This window comes from Tamandua tetradactyla, chromosome 4 (assembly GCF_023851605.1).
Source record: "Tamandua tetradactyla isolate mTamTet1 chromosome 4, mTamTet1.pri, whole genome shotgun sequence".
Lineage (NCBI taxonomy): Eukaryota > Metazoa > Chordata > Mammalia > Pilosa > Myrmecophagidae > Tamandua > Tamandua tetradactyla.
This window is the reverse complement of record NC_135330.1, coordinates 9,756,290-9,781,801: the sequence shown is the minus strand read 5'-3', so window position 1 is coordinate 9,781,801 and position 25,512 is coordinate 9,756,290. Positions and strand designations below refer to the sequence as shown.

The following is a 25,512-nucleotide window of genomic DNA, read 5'->3' as shown; positions in this document are numbered from 1 at the left end:
CACCTGGCTGTTGCTGCCATGCCAATTTTGGCCAGGTAGAATTCCTTAGTCCCTCTTATCCCTCCCTCATCCCTATCACTGTCTTCTCTTTCTTATTTATCAGAAATTGAGGCTACTCCCTCCTGGAAGCCCTCCTAAGTGCAATCTGTCTACTTTCTGACTTTTCTCTTGGTGACCAGGAAATTCCAATTAGCGAGTAAAATGTCTTGATAGGATTATAATCCGGCTTTTTAAAGAAAAAGTGGCCTAAGACTACTTGCATAACACCAACAAAGGAGGTAGGAGGGGTACCTTGGTGATACCCCGTCTAACTGTTCAGCCCCAGAACTGGGACTTAGCCTACCCCACCATCTCCGGCCTTCCAGCCCAGAGTACCTCTAGCCACGTCATGATGCAGTCCCTAAAATGAGAAAGTCTAAGAAAAGTTGAATCCCAGGGGTGTGGCAGCTCAGGAGGTAAAGGCTCCATCTGTAGCACAGTGGACACAGGAAACAAAGCATTTGATTCACTGGGAAAAATCTGACTTTTTGGCCCTGGTGAGCCTACTTCACCATCCAAAACACCCTAGGAAGCAGATCTTAGCCCTGGGCCCCAGGGCCTCTGTGTACAGCGGCAATGGTGATAGGCAGTGATGCTCCTTGCTGAAGGCTGGCTGGAGGCACTGATTTGGACAACTACAGCCCGAGTGTCCCTGTGGGATTCAGGAGCCCTGTCTGGCTCCAACCCGAAGTAGGTCAGATTTCAGATAAGCGGGTGGTTTTCCTGTAAATGATGAAACCTTCCTCTGTGCTTAATGAGAAACAGACTCCAACTTACCCCAGCACACAAAGCCAGAAGTATAGTGAGATCTTCACTTCTGCCTCCTCCTTCCCATCCCAAAGCCCCACTGTACCTCTTCAAACTGCTCCTCTGGCCTCAACCTTGCCTCTCTATTTGCCAGAATTGTCCTAGCACTAATTCCTCCATGTTTCCCTATTCAGAAACCTGCAACAACTGCCTACAAGCATCTCTGTCCAGTTAATACTCCTCTGCCCAGGTTCAACATCTCTTTTCTTGCAGAAGCATATTCCCTTGTTTCTTCAGTGCTCTCTTCCTTCAGGAAGCTACTGCAGTTAAGCCCACCTGGAGTTCTGATACCCTTGGCAACATATTGCAGTAGTGTGTCTGCAGTAGGATCAGCACACAATGTATGCCCACTACACTTTAACTGCATCCCTACTAGAATCTTGCCCTGAGTGGGAAGACCCATGCCATCTATCTCGTTGCTTCTAGTATCACCGTGCCCAACAGCTAAGTAAATCCACAGACACTGCCATTTCCCTTCCCCACCCACCCACCAAACCCTCCCTCCAAAAAAGTTAGGAATCCAGAGGTCTCCAATGAGATTTGTCAAGCCCCTAAGCTCTGTGGAAAGCTTCCAAATCAGTCCAGGTCAATGACTTGAAGAATAAATTTGAATCATCTTTAAGAACAGAACTTCACCACTTTACCACCTCCTGAACTTAATCTTATTAAGTTTTACAACTCTTTCATGCACAGAAAGTAACTTCTTGATTTCCCCTAGCTTTCAAAGTTATCTGAGATCAGCAATACTTCTCTTTTAAAATCACTTCACCGCATAGACAACTGTGCATAATTTCCAAAGTATTAAACAGCCACTAACCCATTTAGATGGTGGGTGGAAAGGAAAAAAGCAAAGCTATCATCAAGACAGCTCAAGAAAGAGGGTTTGGAGGGTGCTTTATACAAGGTAAAAACTGAGATTCAGGGAAAGGAAATAAATGAAACTAATCCAGAATGGAGAAATGAGATCACACTAAAAGGTAGGAAAGGGGTCAGAGCAGGCAGTGTCTGTCAGACTGTATGTTTTATTTCAACAGACTTCCCTGGTTAAAAAAAAAAAAAAAGGTGGTGGTGAGGGATTCAACATATCATCACACCCAACAGGGAGCAAAACTCCCATCCAAGAATGCAGAGCCCCTTCCGAGGCATTATTCATGAGTCTTTGCTAGCTCCAACACAGAAAGGAGCTGAGTTTTCTAACTTTTGTTAAGAAAAAATCTATCAAATATGTTCATTCTCGCAGAGGCGAGGGCTGGGTCCTCAGGGAAAGAGATCCTGGGCTTAGAGCAGCTGGGGTCCCAGAGGTGAAGCTGGGGGCCAAGCCAGCCGGGCTGGCAGGAGATCCTGGGAGCAATCAGTTCCAGAGCCCTAGAATCCATATTTGGCTTGGGTCTGACGGCGGCTCAGCTTGTTCTCTGACCAGGTGTTCTTCAGTTCTAGCTCCCGTTCTTTAGCCTGTGCCAAGAAATAAGGAGGGGAGGGGCGGGGTGTCAAACAGCGTTCTGAGACACATTTTATTCTTGCCTCTGGGAGTGTCCCAATTTTCCCTTCTTACCTAAGGGAAATCCTAATCCCATCTTACCTAAGTAGAAGATGAAGACCCCAAGAGAGCAAAAAAACATCTCTTTGGGGAGCTTACAAGGCTTAAGCACAAAAAAGACAAGGGTCCTGACCCTTCCTCTGCTACAATTAAAACCAAAATCCTCAAGAAGGAAAATGACAAATGAGAATTACAATTTGGAAAGTGACAAAAGTCGGAGATCAGCTGCCTCAGATACCCAACCAGCACAGTGGACCAGAACAGCCTCAAAGGAATGAACACATTAAAAATAGGACACAAACCAGTGATAACTTGGTCTGGTTACGGCTTAGTCTGGTTTGCTGCTGTGCCGAATATAATACAATGTCCATGGTACCCTAGAAATTCACACTACTTTAAAACAATGCTTGAAGCTGTAAAGTCTGACTATGAGGTACTAGGAGAATCACGATTTCCCTCTTCCGACCCTGACAACTCTTGGCTCTATACTGCATTCTAGGCATGTGCAAGTACCACCCTAAATAAGGATTTCCCACGCTCACAAAAAAAGTTATCTGACTCCTAGAAAAATGGAGGTATTAATTAAGACTTTCAGCTTACAAAAAAAGACTTTATTCTTACATTTTTTTCTCTACAAACTACAAGACAGGTTAAGGGTACAAAGGAATTCCTGAAAGGGAAGGTGAAAATATGACAAGGATGATGGAAGCGAAGCAAAATTCACCTTTAAAATCATTGACCAGAATGTACAACCCCCAGAGAAAGGGCCACATCTTATTCATATCTGTATCTTGCACAGCATTTAGTATAACAGGCCTCAGAAAGGTTTGTTCAAGACCCCCAGAGAATTCTTTTGTTACCCAGATGTGCCCTAACCCGGCAAGTGAATTCACTGCCCTTCCACTACATGGGACATGATGCCCAGGGGTGTAAATCTCCCTGGCAATGTGGGACAGAACCCGGCATCAAGGAATTGAGAAAGCCTTCTTAACCAAAAGGGGGAAGAGAGAAATAAGCCAAAATAAGGTCTCAGTGGCTGAAAGACTTCAAACAGAGTCAAGAGGTTTTTCTGGAGGTTATTCTTATGCATTATATTGATATTCCTTTTCAGTTTATGGCGTATTGGAGTGGCTGGAGGAAAGTACCTGAAACTGTTGTGTTCCTTGATTCTTGAAGACAACTGTACAAAGATAACTTTTACAATGTGACTGTGTGTGAAAATTTTTGTCTGATGTTCCTTTTATCCAGGGTATGGACATATGTGTAAAAAAAATATGGATAAAAAAATAAATAAATAATAGAGGGGATAAGGGGTAAAATATATTGGGTAGATGGGAAATCTAGTGGTCAATGAGAGGGAGGGGTGAGAAGTATGGTATGTATGCGTTTTTTCCTCTTTCCTTCCTTTTCTGGAGTGAATTGATCATGGTGATGAATACACAACTATGTGATGATACTGTGAGCCACTGATTGTACACCATGTATGGAATGTATGTGTGTGAAGATGTGTCAATACAAATATTAAAAAAAAAAAAAAAAGGTTTGTTCAAGTATTTGAAAGCTGCCGAGTCATATCAAATAAATACCAAGGCATAGTCTAATTCCAAAAAACATGTTTGGATTATCTGTAATTTTGAGTTATCTGTGTTGATGTTTTCTGCCACAGATGTGGAGAATATAACCAACTTCTTTATCATGTGGATATTTAGCTTAAAGTTGGTGAACCAACTTTTCTTTAATTTTTTAAATTACTAGATAAATGTGCTTTTAAAAGAATCCTATGCTACACCATTTCGCTTACCTCTTAAATTATGTTTTGGAAACAAGAATTTTCACTAAGTTTATTCACTTAGAGTTTATTCTAAGCACCTGTGCATGAGTCTCATCCACTTTGAGAACCACACAGTGCAAAAAAATTCTGTAGGACACATCCCCACCTAGCGGTCAAATGGAGAACAGAGTGGACAGAGTGGAGGATGCCTGCCCTGAGCCGGTCCCTGGCACCAGGGCTTCTAGCCCAGATCTCAGCCTTCATATACACTCAAGTTTACAGGGATCCTACCAGGTAAACCGGGGCCCTCAGTCCTCTCACCTGGTGAATTAGATAAGTGATCTGGTGTTTCCGCCGCTGCTGGCCTGTTGGCTGCTCACCTTTCTTCTGCAAAGGAAGAAAACATAGTAATCAATCTTCAGAAGAAAAGCAGAAGTTTCCCATGTGCCCAATAGAGGCAGGGATATGCAAGATTGGGAACTGAGAGACCAACAAGCAAACCCAAGTCCTGGGGGAGAAAAATCAACTTGAAGTTATTTTTATGCCTATATTCTTACAAAAGTTATTTTTATTAAAGGCATTATACCAAAAAAAAAAAAAGCTCAGAATTCTTGCCTGAGATAGCCTAATAATACCTCCATTAGCCTTTAAATACTTTGAAGTCAAGACCGTCTTCTATTTCTTTGGTAACACCTCCACCCCCACTGCAAAGCATGGGGCTCTGCCCACAGTGGACACTTGATAGTTTTATTGCCTATAATCAGCCTAAAAGAGCTTAAGTGCCAGGACCGAGGCAATCCTCCTCCCTCCCTCCAGACCCTCTCACAACCTCTCTGCCCTTTTAAAGGCTCCCCATCTAGCTGTCCCCTGCTGTCTCCCCATTCGGGCCAGATGTCTAGCTTGTCTCCCACCTACTGTTAACCAAAGCTCTCCCCATCTATCACCTTTGGCCAAACCCCCACCTCCTCCAATTCTAGTAAGGACCATACAAGTGGAAATTGAATTTTCATGATCACCCCACCTCCCTTCAACTTTCCAGCCTCCACCCAAACTGCAAGAACCCCTAACCCAACTTGGATGCAAATGATTTACTGTTAAAAGTCTGTATTGGATCTGAAAGAAAAATAAATAAAACATCTATATTGGGCTGGGCTTTTATTCTGCGGTTTTTCTGTCCTCTGCTAGTGTTGTCTCAGACGAGAAGCTTCCTAATCAGCCCCACCCAACTCCCAACACTTCTTCTCTCTAGAGTCTCCTCAGCACTTATGTAATCAATTTGCACTATAATCATTTACAATCAGTGTCCTTAAATCTCTTTTTTTCCCAAGCATGCTGTAAACTTGAGGACAGGAACTCTATCATTTTTCTTCTTTTTTTAAATCTAGCTCAATACAATGAAATGGTGGTAAGATAACTTGGAAGTGGGAAAACAGTAAATTCCACCTCCTTACTGGTATTTGATGCCAATTAATGTGACAGTTAAAGATGACATATACAAAAATCCAGCCCCGTTCCTGGCCCACAGTGAACACTAACAACAATAGCTATTACTATGTGAACATGCTTCTCAACCCACAGTTGGTAGGGTCTGTTCTCCTAAGTGTTTTTCCAGTAAACAGTGATGGATCTATGCTGATCTAACCACAATCCTTTGCTCTGTCCTGTATGACCGCCAGAATGCAGTTAAAACAGACGGCTGGGGCTAGGATAGCCATCTGTGGCCACAGAACAAAGCAAAGCAAATGGGGGAAGGATAAAAGAATCAAATCCTCAACCTTGACTTGCTGATGCTGGGCTCAAATCCAGAGCTCCCCCATATTCCTCCCCTTTCCTCAATGGCAGACTCACAAGTGTCCACAGACTCAGCTACTAGTTGAAGAAATGTTTATCATACTTACTGAAGAAAACTAGCAGAGGAGGTAAAAGTGTGGTGTGATAAATATGAGGAATAAAAGCACTTGAAAAGAACACAGCTGGCCACAGCAAATGATGGAAAGAAAGGAAGAGAGCAGGGATTGCACTCAGGACCTACGGATCCCAGGACTTCTGAGGTTTTGTTGTGCCAATACCTCAAAGACGTGCTGAGCCAGGTCCCAGCTTAACACGATGGAGACAGGGAAGTATGCTTGAAGGGAGAGGGGAGAGCACACAACACACAAACCTGACTAGTTTCTGTGCAGCCAGGGAAGGAGCCACAACATATCAGAGGTCTTCCTAACTGCATGCTGGGAAACTGCTCTAACCATTCGATCTCAGCAAACAGAATGCAGCAGCCAGTTGGAGAGCAAAGGGGTCATAAAATTCTGGAAAGCAGGAGCTCTCTGTGATGCTTGCTGACTATTCCAGTACCACAAGCAACAGATGTTTGCTACCTGTGTTTGCTACAGGTGCTGTGACAAAAGCAATGGGGTGTGAAGTCAGGATGGGGAGTAGGACAAAAATTTACTTTGGGGACTCCCCAGTTGGCCACCCATTAGACCTTTCCCACTTACTTTGCTGAATGGCTTCATGGTCTTCTCTTCTGTCAAAGACTTGGTCATCCACTGCTGGGCCCCACTGAGCTGGTCATCACCTTTGATCTCTACAAAGTTGATTTCCTCCCTCCCTCTGTTCCTCTTGCCCTGTAGTCGCTTAAACTGGAAAAGAAAAGGAAAAAAAAAGGTAAGGGGTAGAAAATTTGGGTGGGAGAATCAAGAGACATTCCTGAGGATCCAGAGTTTATGGAATGATTCTGTGACTAAACAATCCCACTGCACCCACTTCCCCTCTGTGTAATATGTCCCTTCACCCTACTATCTACCAAACACCCTGGTTCCCTTGATGCTAGATGAAATGCCACCTCTTCTCAGACTTCCTGGACTCAGGACAAGGAACAATGAGTGATATTCCCAAACATAAGTGCAGAACACGACTGGTATAAATTCATATTCAAATTATGTAAAAATTGTATTTGTATTTGCTTAAAAGGACTGTATACACTAAGAATTACTTTAGGAGGACCTCATTGTTGCCCAGATGTGGACTCTATGACTCTAAGCCCAACTCTGCAAGTGAAATCACTGCCTTCCCTGCTATGTGGGTCATGACATCTAGGAGTGAAAGTCTTCCTGGCAGCATGGGAGAGGACTCCCAGGGATGAGCCTGGCCCTGACACCATGGGATCAACAATGCCATCCTAACCAAAAGGGGGAAAAGAAGTGTAACAAATAAGGTACAAGTGCCTGAAAGAGTTCAAATACAGTTAACAGGCTACTCGAGAGGTCACTCCTGAGCAAGATTCAGTTAGACACTGCTACCTACCATAACCTGCCAAATCCCAACCAAAGCCATTCCTGCCAATACTAAAGAACATGTGGGGCTTCATATAAGATTCTACAAAGGTTTCATGCACTAGGGTAACTTTCCAGAAACCTACAACCTCCAGATGGGTCCCTGGATCAGTTCTGAAATGCAGAGGGGGCCAGCCACTCCAGAAAATCAACTAGTTCTATCCTCCTATCCCATATTATCGACAGCCTCTTTAAACATGAAAAAGTTAAGTGGGAATAAGCTGAGACTCAGCATCAAAGGACTGAGAAAAACCCTAGAATGAGCTGAGAATTAACATTAAGAGACTGAGAGAAACTTCTCAACCAAAAGGGGGAAGAGTAAAATGAGACAAAGTGTCAATGGCTGAGAGATTCCAAACAGAGTCGAGAGGTTATCCTGGAGGTTATTCTTACGCATTAAGTAGATATCACCTTGTTGTTCAAGATGTAGTGGAGAGGCTGGAGGGAATTGCCTGAAAATGTAGTGCTGTGTTCCAGTAGCCATGTTTCTTGATGATGACTGAACAATGATATAGCTTTCACAATGAGACTCTGTGAAGGTGAAAACCTTATGTCTGATGCTCCTTTTAGCTACTATATCAACAGAAGAGTAGAACATATGGAATAAAAATAAATAATAGGGGGAACAAATGTTAAAATAAATTCAGTTTGAAATAGTGGGTAAATGAAAGCGAGGGGTAAGGGGTATGGTACGTATAGTTTTTTTTTCCCTCTATTATCATTTTATTTCTTTTTCTGTTGTCTTTTTATTTCTTTTTCTAAATCGATGCAAATGTACTAAGAAATGATGAACACGCAACTATGTGATAATATTAAGAATTACTGATTATATATGTAGAATGGAATGGTTTCTAAATGTTTTGTTTGTTAATTTTTTTTAATTAATAAAAAAAGTTAAAAAAAAAAAAAAAGTTAGAATGGCCATAATCCAAACATCCCTAAAGAGAGGGACAGAAAGATCAAAGGGGATGGCGGAGTTATACAGAGAAGATAGGATTTAACAAAAGAATATGATTGCTGAATCATTAAATAGATATTTCTTTTAGTCTCTAGTATTTCAGAGCAGATAGAAGTAAAAACCTAAAATAGTGGAATTGTAACCCATACCAAACTCTGAAATCTTTTCTACAACTAAATGCTGTGATGTGCTTTTTTGTATATATATATTATTTTTCAAACATACAAAAAAGTTGTTTGTGATTTAAATGCACAGCTATATGACAATTTTGTGAACCACTGATTGTACACATTGGATGATTATATGGTATGTGAAAATATAATATATATCAATTTAAAAAACTTGCTGGTTAGAATTAACAAAGCTCTAAAGGTTCCAAGACCAGGCCATACTTGTTATAATGATTGAAAAACTCTTTTAATATGATTGGTTGTAGAAATGACAGTTACATTTAGGTTTAAACAGCAGTCAACTGATTTAAAAATAAAGTAAAAGGTTTATCTAACAAAAAAAGGTGTACTACTAGACAGACAGATGAAGGTACGAATTTATACGTGGATAGTTAGAAAGTCAGAGAGAGAGACAGATAGATAGATAGGACAAATGTGGCAAAATGCTAAAAGTTGGTGGATCTGCATATCTGGGTAGAGGGTATGCTGGAGTTCTTTGTATGAATTTTGAATATTTTTTCAGCTGTCCTGTAAGTTTGAAAATATTTCAAAATAAAAATTTAAAGTATATTACTTTAAATTTATAAAAAATAATACATTTTTGTTCAAAAAAAAAAGGGGATGCATACAATTTTCAAATTAAGAATTCAGGGTAAAAAACAAACAAACCAGGATTTCTCCTCTAAAAATGGTTCTTTTTACACTTCTGCTCCAGATTTTAGTTAATAAAATAGAAGTGGAAGTATTCTTTGGAACTGTTGGGAAGTCTAAAATGGGAGGGGAAGTGTCCCTCCCTCCCTTTTCTTTTTCTCCATCCAGCTTTAGCAGCCAACACAGACCATGAAAACAAAGGCCACAACCTAGGGACGGCCAAGCAGTGATCAGAAAGGGGCTGGATTCCTGACAACTTTATGGAGCTGCCACACTATCCCTGGGCTGCCTACATCTAGCCTTCTTTTATGAAGAAAAAATAAACTTTCCTTAAATAAGCCACTACTATTTGGAGTTTCTCGGTTATATGTTGCCAAACCTAATCCTAACTGATAGAGTTTAAAAAATTTTTCTCTGTTAGCTTCAGATTTGAAACCTGTTGTCAAAGACAGCCACCACTGCTTTGTTAACTTACTGCTTCGTCATCGATGAAGGAGGCGTCTGGGGCAATTTCCTGGGGGGGGACCAAAGCCGTGTCCTGTGCTGGATAGTAGCCACTACTGTAATAATCCTGCAGCCAAGAAAAAAGAGCGCACACCATACTGAGGGCACGGTGGAGAGGGACAACGAGATCTAGTGCCAGAGAAAACCCTTATCAAGGAGGCAGTGGAGATGTCCACACTGTTGCTTCCAAATAGGCCATTTGAAGGCAAAGATCCTAAAGCCCCACCCTATAACTCAAGGACAGTCCCTACATCTTTCCTGATGGGCACTATCCAGACATACAGATATTTTTTAGGCAAAGGTGCTAATTCCTGCTTCAATCTATACCCTGCTCCCTTGGCTGTTTCCCAAAAGCAATTCCCACTTCCCAATTCTACCATACCCTCTGCCCTGCCCTCCTGCTACTAAGATGCCAATAAGCTATAAAATGAGCAACTGAAGTGTGGGGGTAAGTCATTCTTACTCCTCATCCTATTTAAGACTTTGAACAAAGGGAGACTGTCAAGAAGAGGTAAAGGGGGGTGGATTCTGATATAAAATAAGCCATTATAAGGGTGGTATGGAATTTACAATCCTGGGAACAAACCAGGTATGTGTTACCAGATTTTCCATTCTGGAATCTGATGACTTCCCTTAACAGTGAGCAGCCAAATACTGCTGACCCTAAAAATGAGTAGGTGAAGACGAGGGCAAGGCCCCTACTATGGCCAGCTAGGCAGTCCCAGGGCCAAGAGACTGTCTCCTCTTTGCCTATTCTGCTTCCTGACTACTTTTTCCATCTTTGCCCCAAGCCCAAGAAAGGCCCCTCTAAGGACATTCATTTTATGGTGAGCTAGACTGAAAAATAATGCTTAATATTCATTAAATAAAATTAACATACAAAAATCCAGAGAAATTAGAGCACAAATTGTCTATAAAAGTAATCAGAACTACAGAGTCCCCAGTGCAGTTAAAGTGGTTCAATGGTGTTTATAACTGCATACAGAATTTCAATTTGTAATTTATTTGCTGGATGCAAATCAGTGTTTTCTTAGCTCTAAATAGCATTTTATTTTGCTAGAGGTCAAAATACCCTTATTATCCATTATCTACCTTATTCCCTTCTAACAACAACCCTGAAGGGAGATTCTGTCCCTAAGCAGTCTACAAGACAGAACAAGGTTTAACAGGAAAGACTTAAGGATATACAATTGTTTTCAAATCTTTGGTCAGAACAAGGTCCCCCCAGAACCTTCCCCACTACCACAATGCTTAGAATTAAGATTAACACTGACCCATAATACAATCACAGGAGTTGAGTTGAAGGAGACTTAAGTCTTCAATTCATCCCAGGCTGTCAATAAAATTTTCTGCAACTGCTCAACCGTGGGTCAGCCAGCTGCCTCTCTACCGCCACCAGTGGTACTGAGTGCCCTGACTCTTGGGAGTCCTCTCTATCAGGGGAAGCTCCCACTGCCAGAAACTTCTTTTAAACCAATTTGCAACCTGGCATCCTATACTCTCACACTCTGAGGCCACACAGAATAAATCAGTCTTTCTTCCATATAACCATTTACCAAGCATTTGTTATGTTCTAGGCACCACACAAACGTTCAGTGAGATGGTCAAAGGACTTGCCTCACCCTTTCAACTTCTCATGATTTAGCTGAGATCTCTCACCAATCTTCTTATTAACCTTTTGCATTCAACTCTCAGATACCTCCTTTCTTCCTCAGCCTCACCTCCTCCTTCTTTTCTGTTATGTCAACTCTCCCCATCTCCAGAAACTAAAAGACTAACTGCTATCTAGAAGCCCATCACCTTATCTTTATTATCCACATTTGAGGCTACCTTGTTTCTCTAAGACCCCAACTGTATGTTTTGAGACCTGATCAGTACAGGAAAATCAAGATGCTAGAAAATACATTAATTCAACCAAAGAAACACCACAGACGCTGTGTCACTGGCTCAAAGCTTTTCCTGACCCCCAAGCTCAAATGTTTCCTGGCCTGCCCTCCATGCGTCCTACCCACCTGATAATAAGCACCAGCGGCATTGGCATCGCCATATGTGGAAAACTGATTGTAGCTGTAGTCGTCCCCAGGCTTAGGCATCCAAGGGGCCCCACTTGAGCCTGCTGCCATCTTGAATTCAAGGGGGGCATTGGCTGCATCGTCCTGGAAGGCTGGCTCTGGCTCCGTGCCTGGAGGCAGCTCTTCAGGGATGGTGGGGATGGGATAAGGGTATGGCTCAACTCCAGGTGGCTCAGCCTTGTCAGGGAGGGAGAAGAAGTTCTCAGGGGCTACTTCCTCATCACTGTCGTCCTCCTCCTGTGTAATCTGCTTTGTCACCTGCAGGGCAGCACTCTTGGCAGCAGCCTTGATGGCAGAGGGTGACGGTGTGGTGGTTGTGGTGCCAACAACAGGGGCAAGAGAGGAGGGCTTGGTCTTAGGGGCCAGTCTGGAGGGCTTAGTTTCTGAGGAGCCATCAGAGGGTTTCCGGGAGAAGGTATGGGGCAGGAGCAACCTGTTAGTCTCTTTCACAGTCAGGTTTTTAGGTTGGGGAAGCAAGGCAGACAAACCAGTCCCCTCACCGGATCCCTGGTAAGCGTGCGTGTGGAGGCAGGAGGGAAGAAATATGACAAGTGAGATTTTATATTATGTACCATCGACATCTAGAACAAAAAATACTGATATGTACTCAAGCCTCAAACATTACCAGCCCTTCTCACCTCCCTCTACTCAGGTCATCCAATCTGAGCAGCTTATCTCCCCACTTTCAGGGCCTTGTGCTGGCTACTTCTCCAACCATGAGAGATCATTCCTGTTCTCCTCAGCATAACCCCAACCCAGCTCCACCACTCTCTGCCACAGTCTTCCCTGTGTTTATGGCAATTATGATGCTCTTAATCTCACATCAGTCTTCCAAAAAGTCCAGGACTCTCTCTAGCTATCCTCAGACCCTCTTCATGTCCTGAAAGATACACTATCTCCCCTCTTAACATGAAAACTTTCTTCTTCCTTTGGATTGCTACCCAGGGCCAAAACCAAGGCTCTGTCCAAAAAAAAAGACATCTGTAGATTATGCTAAAAGCCTCCTACACCTCTTCCAGTAAAGTCCTACAAATATATATTCAGCTTTTTCATGCCAAAGTCATACATTCAACTTATCAACTTGTAAGCCAATTGGACCAGCCCAACCAGAATCTCTTAGATTCTGCTCTCTGGATGCTAAAAGGCCAGCTCTGCCTAACTACAGGGTTGACAGAGGTGCTAATTTGAAAAAAGAGGGAGGAATAGTGGTCATTGTCCTAGATCAGTGTACTAAAGCCCTCTCAACCAAGAAATGCCCAGAAAGAGTGAAATAAGACTTTTGAGTCAAGAGAGCCAGGCAGAAGGAGAAGTGTTCATTCACAGAATGAGCTCCTCTCCCTGTCATCTATGCTCACAGATTTTGGTTATTCCTGCCTAAAAGATTTCAGAGGCCTCCAGCCTAAAGGAAAAATAAGATGTCAAATGGAGCACATTCTCAAGTTACCTCTGAAGTGTTCTACTGCTCAGATGACAGCAGAAACATGGTTAGATCTGTTTGCAGTGCTTGGTACTCTATCTTAAAAGCTCAGAGTTTTGCCTTAACCACTCATTTCTCCCTCCCATTTGGAAGACCCTCTTTACTCCTGAGCTGCCTTATGAGCCAGTATCCTTCCATCAGTTTAGCTGTCAGCCCACCTCCTTCAAGAAGCCATTCTGCTAACGGGAGAAACACTGGCCTCCTTCAGGCTCTGCATGGCAGCTTCTTCCATGACTCACATGGACACAACTTCATTCTTAACAGCTATCTTTCTAACTTCCACATAACTCTGTACTTTTGAGATATTCTTGGGGACACAGGCTCCACTTCAGTGAGAACTATGTCCCAAGGGGATATGTATAAAAGCCCTTAATAAAATTAATAAAAGCATTTCAGATTGTGGCAGTAATAAAGTCAGGAGAAGGGATGTCATTTACCTGAATCACGAGACAACAACCTTATAGCTGCAGGCTCACTTTTACTTTTGCTTTTCCCTGAGACACAGGATCAACATGAGGTCAGAGAGTATACAAATCATTGAGTGTGGTAACTCCTGGGAGCCAGAATAATGGCATTGAGATGAGGAGAAACAGAAGCAAACATCTGAGAGGTCATCTATTAACACTCCTGTTGAGGACTTCTGGTTTTGATGGTGGAGAAGCAGCCATGCATGGCAGTTAAGAGTTTGAACTCTATAGTCTGCCTGGGTCTGAATCCCAGCTCTGCCCACAACAGTGGTCTGACCCTGAGCAAGTTCCTTAGCTTCCCTGTTCCTCAGTTTTCTCATAGGTAAAATGGGTATGATCATTACACTGTGACTTAGACCCTGTTATGAAGATTAAATGAGTTAAATGCTGGTAAAGCACTTAGAACAGTGCCTGATACACAGTAAATGGTATTTAAGTCTTTAATTCCCATGTTAAATGAGACAAGGAAAAGATGGATAGTTTTAAAATATAGATGATCTCTAACATTATTTGACCAGTCTATTTATTCTACATTTCTTAAATAATCCTTAGGAATCCTGAGATACAATGAACTGAATTGAGTTACAGTTCATCTCCCTACCATCTAATTCTCTAGGAGAGGAAACATCATGCCAAAACCAAAAACAGCAAGGACAGCAAAGAAAAGCACGAGGTCAGAAGTTATAAAGGAAAACAAAACAAAACCTAAATAGGCAGTCCTGAAATACAAGATTTTGATATAAGCCCGATATGGAAATGGTTGGGCATTTTAAGTCCCACGTTTCAGGAAGCAATATGGGAAGAGAAGAAATGTCACAAAGCTTTATGTCACAAAGCTTACCTGAAGAACAGTTTTCTTCTTTGTGGGTTCATCTTCCTCAGAATCTGACTAAGAGAAAAAGAAATGGAATAAGACTTCACTGTTTAGGACAGTGGAGGAAACGCTCACATTAAATGAAGCACATATAAAGGGTTGAGCAACAGCCAACTACCTGGCTGTGCCTTACCTCTGTACAGAGGTACATCCACCCTAGGCCCAGGCAAACAGTGGAGCTTCCGAGCTGCTTTCCGACAGCATGAGAGATGGGATATGCCTCAACCTCCCCTGATCACTCAATCTCCTAGCCCATTCCCTAAGTTGCACAGGCTTTTTTGGCATCAATGTCTATTCTATAAAATTAAGACTATTTCCTCCCATGTATTCCTCGGTGAAAAGAAAAAACTATACACATTCTTCTTTCTATATTATCTGACCACTAAAAGATGAATGGGATTTAGCCCACAATATCACCCAATCTTAGCTTCACTTCTAAACCACTTATATAGACTACATAACCACAGGACTGGGCAACTCCAGTGGGATTAAGTGGTGTGTTAACTACTCTTCTATGGAGGCATTAAAGGTCAAAGCCACTGGAGAAATCCATTCCCTCTCCAAGTATGATCTATTGTCTGCCAGACAGAGTTGCTCATGTCAAGGATGAAGGCAGGCAAATGATGACTATGAGGATTTGGGGCAGGACAGGAGGTCACCTGTGCTATCTCTCTGACACATATAGACTACTGGACTGTTTCTGGCTCTCACTCAAAAATATCTAAATGTTTAGTTCAATACCAATTCTCAGAATCTTCAGCTTTAGGGAAGGTGTAAGGCATATAAACAGCAAGATTTAATATTATACTAAAAAAAAATTACTCCCCAAACCAAGAACCTTAAAGCTTTGTTTCTTCTCAGAGCCTCGATCTGTACTTCAGTAAATAACAGTGGTAAGGTATGGGGTGGAGCAATGGTGGCTCAGTGGCAGAATTCTTGCATGCCATGCCAGAGACCTGGGTTCAATTCCTGGGGCATGCCCATGCTAAAAAAATAAATTAAATAAAGTGATAAGGTAGGAATCTAAGATACTGTTCATCTCCAAGATTCTACAAGAACTCAAATCCTCTGTCAATCTTTTTCAATGACTCTTAACACCTCACAAATTCCTTTTTTGACTCATCTGCTACAAAGATCTTTCAGTTATAATTACTGAAAACCTACTAAGACACTATGCTAAGTACCACAGACAGAGTTTCCCAACCAGTGTCCCATGGATAGGTGACAGGTATAATGATATGATCCACCCAGCCTGCAGGGCACCAGAGAAGGCTTGGGGCAGCTAGAGTCCTTGGCTACTGGTCTCCAGAGCTGCTATCTGGATCATCTATTTACCACAATGTGCTTTAAATATTTTCAGTGCGTGTCATGACATGAAAGAGGTCCTTGCCCTTAAGGAACTTACAGTCCAGTAAGGAAAAATGGCAAGTACCCAAATGGGAAGTATACTATAAGGCAGTGTAAGACAGGAGCACCAAGTGTGACTCAAATCTCTCTACTGTTGATGCATTTTGTGCTTTCTTTTACGTATGTCCCTTCAGTTGGCACTCCCTCTGCCTGCATCTTCCTTTATCATTACCACCTCTCACTCTCCTGTCAATCTGCATTCTGTGCTTCCTGACTCAAAACTCCTGAGAAGTCTTTTTAATGAATCTCTCTTGCTCTTCTTCAGTCTGTGTCCCTACATCTCTCACTTGTTTTGGATTACATCATATTAATTACCTATACTGGCTCCACAAACATTCTATTTTCCTGTGCACATACAGTCCTGTCTTTAGTCTGACAATAAAAGCCCTATCTTTTTTTTTAACCAGGGAAGTTGTAAAAGCCATATCTTATAGTTCAATAGTCACTTATAGTAATCAGTACACAAGGATGTTTAATAACTACTGCCAAATTCGAAAAAAAAACAATTTTTTTTAATCAGGAAAATCTGGCCTGGTAACTAAACATGTGGGTTTAGGTAAAGGACAGGAAAGGGACAACCATTTACTGACTACCTACTTCGTGTTGGGTAATTTACTCACAGTTTTTCATTTAATCTTTACACTAACATTTCAACATAGACAATTATTATCTAATTTTATAGGCAAGGCAATAAGGGTTAAAGAGGTTCAACAACAGTCACATGGCTAGTAAACAGGGGAACCAGAAACTGTTCTGGCTCCCATGCTTTTGCAGAGATACCCTGTTGAGCTGTCTGTGTTTTGACTAGGCATGAGGCCCACAATGAGGATATCACCCTAGCTCCCACATGATGCAGCTGAGTGAGCATGAGACACAATATCAGAAATACAGGGTTGAGTCTCAGCTCTGTCACTTACTGGCTGAGGGAACCCCAACAAGCCATTTAACCTCCCAAGCCTCTGCTGAAAATCATACTTATACTTGCAAATGTCACAACAATATCATGAAGACTGCATGAATTACTATGCATGAAAATCTATATAAACTGAAATTTTAAGCACGTTTCTCTGACTTGCTAAGATCAAACTCAAACAGAAAAATAAAGCCTCATATTCTAAACACCTAAGCATTTTCTACCTTTTCTCTCTGTTCCAAGCTCCCACTGCTTCTCAGGGGCTACTGACCACATCCCTTGTCTTTTGACCATGAAAAGCTATCTCCTTTCCAGCAGCCACATAGAACCAAGGTTTTCATGAAGTCCCCAGGCACAGTTAAACTTTAACATCTTAGGCAATAGATCCAATGGAAACAGTCTGAAAACAAACACATTTTATCCAAATTTAAGACAGTTATATTTATAAAATTATACAACACATTATTTTATTTATTTATTTATTTTGCATGGGCAGGCAAAACGAACCCGGGTCTCTGGCATGGCAGACGAGAACTCTACTACCGAGCCACCGTTGCCTGCCCCAAACATATCATTTTTAAGATCCTGTGATAAACAAAAAGTGGCTACTCTGAAAGTGTAGGCAAATGTCCTATGGCTAATATTCAGATCAGCTGTGGGAAGAAATTTCAATTTCTCTTTAAATGTCACAGATTGTTTCCATTATATTGACAGCATAAGTTTAAAATTTAAAAACACTGAAAAACTTGTACAAAGATTTTAGGTATATCCTATTATTCCTGGATTTAGAGGATCCTATGGCTACTCACACTCATCTCGCTGAACACCTGATACTAATTTTCTACTGAACCCCATTATAAATCATCTCATGACAGTGTACCAGATATGATAGCCTCCCTGAAATAGAACTCTAAAATAAGAACCTCAAAAATGTGCTGAGCCCCTAAACCCTTGATTAAGTCATGGCTATTCACTCATCTTTTAGAGAGACACAGAAATAATCTTTACCTCTTAAAAGCTGACATACAAAGCTCAGAGACATTCAATAATGTATCCAAGGCCACAGAGGAAGTAAAGGATGGTTGGGAGGGGGAGGAAATAAAATTAGGACCTACCTCTTACTCCTTGCACTAACTTTAGCAAAATCTGTCCTAGAAAGATTAGAAACTTGGAACTCACTGGTTCACTACAGAAAGAGTTCAGATGCCACTCAAAGCACTTCTAGGCACGCAGGGGACTGACTGAAAAGTAACAGGAAATAGAAAGAAAGCTCAACAAGGTATTACCCAAACACTTCAAAAAAAACAAAATAAACTGCAGTTTAAAGTACCAGAAAGCAGAGAGATGAGTAATCGAAATGCTAAAAGATGTGTGTTACATCCTCCAATCATCCTCTATTTGCAGGGAGAGTACAGCCATCTCGGAAAAGAAAAATCAATTCGGCTTCTATCATCAACCAGACCAGAGGCAACAGGCTTAGCAAAAACACACAGGATTTAATTTAGACACCAGGAGAACTTCCTCAATGGTGAAAGGCACAGGAGCATATTAAATGGAGGTTTTAGAGTCAATTCATTAGAGCAGAGAGAAGGGTGGGTGATGCTGGAAACACTGGAGCACACAGGGGTGGGAAAGAGTGCTCTGGCAAGATCAGACACATAGATTTTAGAGGCACAAACCGGTTCCATCTTTTAAGAAGAACTGTATTTCTTCTTGGCCTCACAACAGCCTGAGCCTCAATGGCCATCACTGTCCTCTCTACCACAGCTGCCAAGAGTGACAAGACACACACACCCTGAGACTGCTGAGGAAGAACGGAAACAGACATTTTCCATTAAGTGAGGTCCGGTGGGATCTGCTGATCTATCAGAGCCTCATTCCCCATGGCAGCCTCTCTCTTATCTTTCCAGGCTCTGGTTCTGAGAGACTCCTTCTCCAAAAAGCAATCACTAGTTGCCAGGGCCAGGAGCCAAGGAGGAAATAAGGACCGAAAAACATACCCCCCAGGGCTCTGAGTGCTCATCATTACACTCCTCTCTGCTATTATTCCAATTAACTAGTTTCATCAACACTTTTTATTCTTTACTCTCAAATATCTTCTGCTTACATCTGTCCTTCAGTTAGGACATCATTTTTCTCTCCCATTTTTACACTTCTTACTGTATCACTTCCTCACTTCTGGTTGCCCACAGCCTCTTCCCTCTATTTTTCAGTAGGTACTATATTAGATAGAAAAAAAACCTATCTGGGTTCAAATGTGACCTCTGTTACTCCCAGGCTGTGTGATTTTAGAAAAAACACCTCTTTCCTCTAATCTCATGTTTCCTCATTCTGTAAACTGGAGATTTTAGGTTTCAAGGCAACCAAGTGTCTAATCCAGTATCAGACACTAATCAGATAGCCCACAAATGTTAATGCCTCCCCACTTCCCTTTCCTTCTAGAGCTAAAACCTAGCTAAATCCATTGCAGTCAACTCTTAATTATTTAGTTAACAGAAATTAGTGAAATCTCACTCTCACAGCTTCAAATTTTCCACCATCTGGGTAAACAATCTAAAAGTAGTAGTAATCCTGATCCAGAGAGCCCAAAACTTTCTATTCACTTTGGAATATACATTTTATGACAGAAACTCGCCCAACAGACTTACTCTTCTAATTTTATTTTACTTTTTGTAATCTTAACTTCAGAAGTCTGCATCTCCTGAGCCTGTAAAATCAACCAGTGTTTGTGACCCAGAGATAGCTTGCATCACAGCAAGAAAGGGAAAAAAAAAAAGAAAAGGAAGGGAATGAATAACGACTTTATGGATCATTTCTAACTTCTCACCTAAATCAAAAGCTGAGTGAATTTGGTTTTCGCATGCACCTGGAAAGGAGTCTGGTACTACCTGGTCCCCTGACCACAGCTGATGGGATGACCTGACCCAAATCAACCTATCTGATTCTCTCCTGGAACATGGGTTGGGAAGAAAAGAAAAGCCAAGAAGCTGTGGGTCCTATTTTTTTCTGTTATCGTTTTATTTCTTTTTCTGTTGTCTTTTTATTTCTTTTTCTGAATTGATGCAAATGTTCTAAGAAATGATGAATATGCAACTATGTGATGATATTGAGAATTACTGATTATATATGTAGAACGGAATGATACGTTAATGTTTTGGTTTGTTCTTAATTTTTTTTAAATAAATTAATTAAAAAGAAAAAAAGAAGCTGGGGGTGGACATCTTCCACCTACAACAGGTTAAGAAGCAGAAGGAACTGGTCTGCAGAGAAGGAAGAATGAATAAAATGTGCAAAGACAAGCTCTGTGGGTCCCCAACAAATTGCCAGTTCCTGATTCCAGGCCCTTTTTGAGGGAATCTTGTGTATTTATGATACATTACCTAAGCGAGCTTGAGTTGGCTTCTCTTACTTGCAACCAATTAAATCTGTTCTGTCCCCTGTATTCCCTAAGTAAATGACACCACTACCCTCCCAGCTGCCTGAGCCAAAAGGCAGGGGGTTATCCTTGAATTCTCCTTCACTCGCAACACCCAATCAATTTTCCAGTCTTATCATTTCTACTTCCAAAATATACCTTGAATTTTCAGTTCTTTCCATCCCGTTACTCCCTCATCTAAGCTGCTATCTTCTTTCACTTTGAGTCTCTGCCAGTTTTGCTCCCTCTGATTCTTACCATTCTGTGATCAGAGTTCTTCCTCAGCCTTTAAGGATTCTTCACTATCCCAAAATTAAATACAAAGGCCTTAGCAAGGCATCCAAGACCCATTATCACCTGACCTCAGCCTCTCTCTAGCCCCATCGCTCATCACTCCCCACCCTGTACTCCAGCCATTCTGCCTTACTCACTTGAAGTTCCCCAAAGGCATTTTCACTCTCTCTCACTTCTAGACTTTTGTACTTTGTTCCCTCTGCTTGATATGCTTCCTACCTCTTTTTCTCTAGCTATTTCCTACTATTCTGCCGTATTTCTGCTGAGACATAACCCCCTCCTGGAGGATACCACCACCTCCCTCCAGGACTAAACTACTGCCTGCTCAGAATACTCCCGTGGCACCAGCTCTATTATGGGTCTTTTCTGATTTTAGTGGAAATCTGTTTCCTTGACCAGCTCCACCAACAGACCATAAAATCCTTTTGAAGAGCACCTATCAGGTGCACTACTATACTCCTAGCTCCTGGGACAGAAAAGATGTTCAATGCTGAATGAATGAATCAGCTCAGAGCTAATCACCTTCTACTTCAGCACCAAACTCTAAAAGGAAATTATTTAAGAAAATCTATTCATTCCTTCACACATGTTCTCATGTGTGAAGGAATGTGTTCAGAGAACAAAATAACTTGAACAGAATACAAATGAAAAACTGAGGGCTAGAATTTTGCTTCATTTTAATTATCCATATCACTATTTACCTCAGGAATTTAATGAACTCTACTTACAAAGCAGGGTTAGAATTAGGTATCCTTAGAGTTTCCTGCAACATCTAAATTGAAGATTCTTCAGCCTCTATTAGTAACTTTTTCTAATTTTACCTTCACAGAGATAGAAATGAGTCTTTCTACTGTCCCTGTGGAAAGAAGGAGGCCGGCTCATAGTGCCATCTTTTTCACTCATCATCTACACATCACAATTAAGCTAAGATAAAGTTTAGGAGAAAAAAGAATGCCAAGGAAATAAACATATTTCCTTTGTCTCATTCAAGAACCTTTCTTTGTCCCAGCTTAAGCTAAGGCCAAGGTAAATTTCATGAGGGCAATGGGTTTTTTTGGATCCTAGATTTAGAAATGACACTCAAGTGAGAAAGAAAGGAAGAATTATATGGAAGAATGTTTGGAACCAGAGAGAGGAAGATCCTGAAACCTCACTGAAGAATCCTTATTCACTCAATTTCATTCAGTCAGAAATTATTTATGAAGTACTTAATATGTGCCAGGCACTCTTTTAACCACTAGGGATAGGGCAGTGAATAAAATAAACAACAATCCCTGCCTTCATGGAGCTTCTACAATACTGAAAGGCAAGAGACAAATAAAATACATAGTACGTTAAATGGTGGTAAGTGCTGTGGGAGAAAAATAAAACAAAGAAGGGGAATGGGGAATAGTAAATGACAGGAGGCTGCAGGTTCAGGAAGACCTCACTGGGAACAGGGCTTTTACATCAGATGTGAATGAGCGAGGGAAAGAATATTAGGATATGAGAAGGAAGAAGCTGCGGAGAACAGCACGTACAAAGAATGGAAATCGGATGGGCCACGGTGGCTCAGCAGGCAAGAATGCTCGCCTGCCATGCCAGAGGACCCGGGTTCGATTCCCGGTGTCTGCCCATGTAAAAAAAAATAATAAAACTAAATAAATAAAAAACAAAGAATGGAAATGGCACCTGGGCAGTACTGGATATGTGAAGAAAAGCAAAGACAGGAATAAACTTCTCTCCGGGGGTTACCAAAGGTGAGGCCGGGATTGACCAATTAACTTCACAGAGGAGAACGGAGAGAACTCCGGGTAACTAAAACACCGCTTGCCCCTAGACTTAATGTCCCTTCTATCTCCACAGTACTCACTCTAAGAGGACTTGTGGCATTTTTCTGCCTCAGAACACAGAATACAACAGAAGCTTGGCTGCGTCTTTTAGAAACAATACCCAAGTGTTCTAACTCACCTAGGCTTGATGATTTCTAAATGGTGAAACTGAGGAACAGGCCTGGAGTTCAGTGGCTCTTAATCTTCACTCTACCCTTTGCAGCTAAGGCCTTACATGCTGCTATTCCTGTTTCTCTTCCCTAAAAATTAAAATTAGTGTATTGTCTTCGGGGGCTGTAATACTGAACCAAAAGGCCTGCCAAATGATGTGCACTCAACAAATATTCAATTTCTTTCCTAACCCCCCCTCAAGAATATAATTTAGGACTCCTATTCTTCTCCTCCAAATTCTCATGCTTCTGCCTAATAAATGCCATTATTTACATTATTTATCTCCATTTTCCTTAAACAAGTATTTTTAAAAATGAATTGACGTTCAGAAGCTATGGAAGGAAAAAGTTGGTTCCGAACGTCCAGCAAGGGCTCAGGACTCCTGTCTCCTGTTACTTTTTCAGGTGCAGATTTCATCCTGCCGTCATTAAAGGAAAAGGGAAGAAGGCTGGTCTGAGGTGAAGACACAGAAAGGGGGAGCAAGCATCAAGTGTCCCCAAGTCTGTCAGTGCCAGGGGGTGAAGTTATCTGGCCCTTCTAAGGCCCAGCACACCTTGGGGAAACCCGAATGGACGAAAAACCTAACTCCCCAAAGTTATTTCAGCTCAATTAATCGTACTAAGAGGTTTCCAGCGGTCTTGAGTCGATAGATGCATATACAGAAGTGAGTCCCGTAATCTCCCTAAGTCCCTCGTACAGCTAAACCCGTGCCCAAACCGGACGGACAAACTGGGGGTGCCCTCCCGGGATACTCACATCCCGCCTGTGCAGCTCCGGCGCCGCTATCTTCACGGGCTCTGTCCTCTTCTTTGGCTTGGGAAGCCCCAGGGGGGGACCGGCACCGCCGATAGGCGGGGGCAGACTGAGGCCAGGGCCTCGCGGCGAAGGCAGCCCCAAACTCAGCCCCTCCCCAACTCCCGCCGCCTCAGCCGGGCTCACACCTGGAGGTGGAGGGAAACCTCCCAGGCCGAAGGGCAAGGGGGGAGGAGGCTGGAGCCGCGGGTCTCCGGTGGGTGGGGGCAGCAATAGCGGCGGGGGAAAGGCCGGGGCCAGGATCTGGGGGGACGGGGCCAGCAAGGCCGAACCTTTGGGTGCGGGGAGAGAAGCGAACAAGCCCCCTATGGTGGGCCCAGATGTGGCGGTCACCGCCGCCTCCTCCTCCTCCTCCAGCTCCGGCTCAGCCTCATCCGGCTCACTTTCATCGCTGCTAGCGTAAGCAACCAGCGACATGGCGCCTCCCGCCTTTGGGGCGCCCTTGCCGGCAGACTAGGCCTACTTGAGACCGAGGATGCCCGGAGGCCTGGTGGGCCCCGCCACACGGCGGGGCGCGAAGCCGACGAGCCTGCCCACTCCGTATTATAGGGCTAGCCCCGCAAGGAACTCATGGCTACGGGTGAGTTCCACCGAAAAAGGCTTCTCTCTTCACTTAAGCTCCTAGTCCCGGGCAACTACACACAGCTAATGGCCGCCGAGTCACTCCGCCTCCTCCTCGCCTCACAGATATGGGAACTACAATTCCCAGAGAACACTTTGGCCACAGCCTCATTCTTCACGGCAGGGAGCCTAGCGCAAGGCCCGGCGGGAGATGGAGTTCGAGAAAGGATTGAGGGGCGCACAGAAAGACAGGCGGGAATCCCGCCTTTAACGCGGCGACTCCTGGGATGAGTAATTTTTTTATTTTTTTGGTCGCCTGAAAATTCCTAGGTGACTACAAGCCCCATCAGCCACTGTGGTAGTCCCGGAGCCGGGGAGGAGAGCATCTCGGTATTTGAAGTTCCCTAGAGGAGCAGCCAGGCCGCTAAGACTCCTGGGAGATGTGGTGCGCTCCAAACTGCAAGGGATGTCGGGAATTCCAGGGGGCGTCTGGGAAAGTAGCGGGGTGAGGAAAATAGCTTAAAGGGGAAGTGATCTGTAAATCAACTGAAGCTTCCCTGTCGGCTGTGACTCAGAGTTACAATAAAAGACACCAAAAAGAGCCAGGGCCCGAGAGATCTGGGCAAAATTGTATTGCAAGCCAGGGGGAAGCTAGGCTGCAGAATTAATAAACATCTGAGAGCTGGAATTCATGTGACTCTCTTGCCATGACCTAGCCTTGCCAGCTAACCGTGCCGGTCTGGGATCTGGCCTCCCAATGCAGCAGTCAGCAAGACCGAACATTGGGGGGGCCCCTAGAATCCAGGGCCCGGTACTTGGGTTAATGCTTTCCCTCAGCCCAGCAAGGTCTAGGGGCCAGCTGGGGTTCAGGCCCTATCACAGTTCTGAGGAATCACCTTCATCTCCGTATCTGCCTGTGTCCCCACCTGTACATCTGCGTATGTCCTTTGCATATGTGTGTGACTTTGTTGCATCTGACTTCATGTATGTGTATGTGCCCTTTTCCAGTTCATTTATGTCTTCCTGGGACAATGTGCTCTGCTCCTGTCCTTCCCTGCCTGCCTATGATTTTATGTCCTTTTCTTGTTTATCAATCTTTGCCCCTCCCTGGCTGCCTGTGACTGGGTGCCCTCTCCTTGTTAGCCCTGACTCTGTTTGTCCTTTACATGCTGCATCTGTGGGGACACCACCTCCCTGCTCCCAGAGAGCAGAAAATGCTACTGAACTCAGTCCATGAAAAGACTTTTGAAATTCTGGGAGGAAGCTAAAGAATAGGATGGAAAGGATTATGAGGATGACAGTAATAATGACTGTAGAGGGACGGAAAAGGCCCAGGCTTGAATCCTCCACCAGACAAACCTGATGTGGCTCTCTCCCTTCCACCCTCTGTGTCTAAATCCTCTCCTGCCTTCATACCAAGCTCATATGCCACCTTCCTCATCAGCCTCCTCAGATCTATTTGCTCCCTGCT

The 25,512-nt window shown here is 43.0% G+C and overlaps 1 protein-coding gene across 1 annotated transcript; it reads right to left on the bottom strand.

The window, feature by feature from the left end:
* Window positions 1-1,571: 1,571 nt before the first annotated feature.
* Window positions 1,572-24,472, bottom strand: PRCC (proline rich mitotic checkpoint control factor). The gene is made up of 7 exons (XM_077156514.1): window positions 23,424-24,472; window positions 14,624-14,671; window positions 11,779-12,345; window positions 9,738-9,833; window positions 6,647-6,790; window positions 4,476-4,541; window positions 1,572-2,298 (listed from the first exon to the last, which is right to left on the bottom strand). Exons 1-7 carry the CDS (start codon window positions 23,895-23,897, stop codon window positions 2,212-2,214), a joined length of 1,482 nt encoding a protein of 493 aa, XP_077012629.1. The 5' UTR covers window positions 23,898-24,472; the 3' UTR covers window positions 1,572-2,211.
* Window positions 24,473-25,512: the final 1,040 nt, after the last annotated feature.

Coding starts and splice junctions, on each gene's coding strand:
- PRCC (XM_077156514.1), bottom strand. CDS start 23,897: ATGTCGCTGGTTGCTTACGCTAGCAGCGATGAAAGTGAGCCGGATGAG. Junction 14,672..23,423: donor CGGAGCTGCACAGGCGGGAT/GTGAGTATCCCG, acceptor TTTTTCTCTTAG/TCAGATTCTGAGGAAGATGA. Junction 9,834..11,778: donor CCGCTGGTGCTTATTATCAG/GTGGGTAGGACG, acceptor TCTTGGCTGCAG/GATTATTACAGTAGTGGCTA.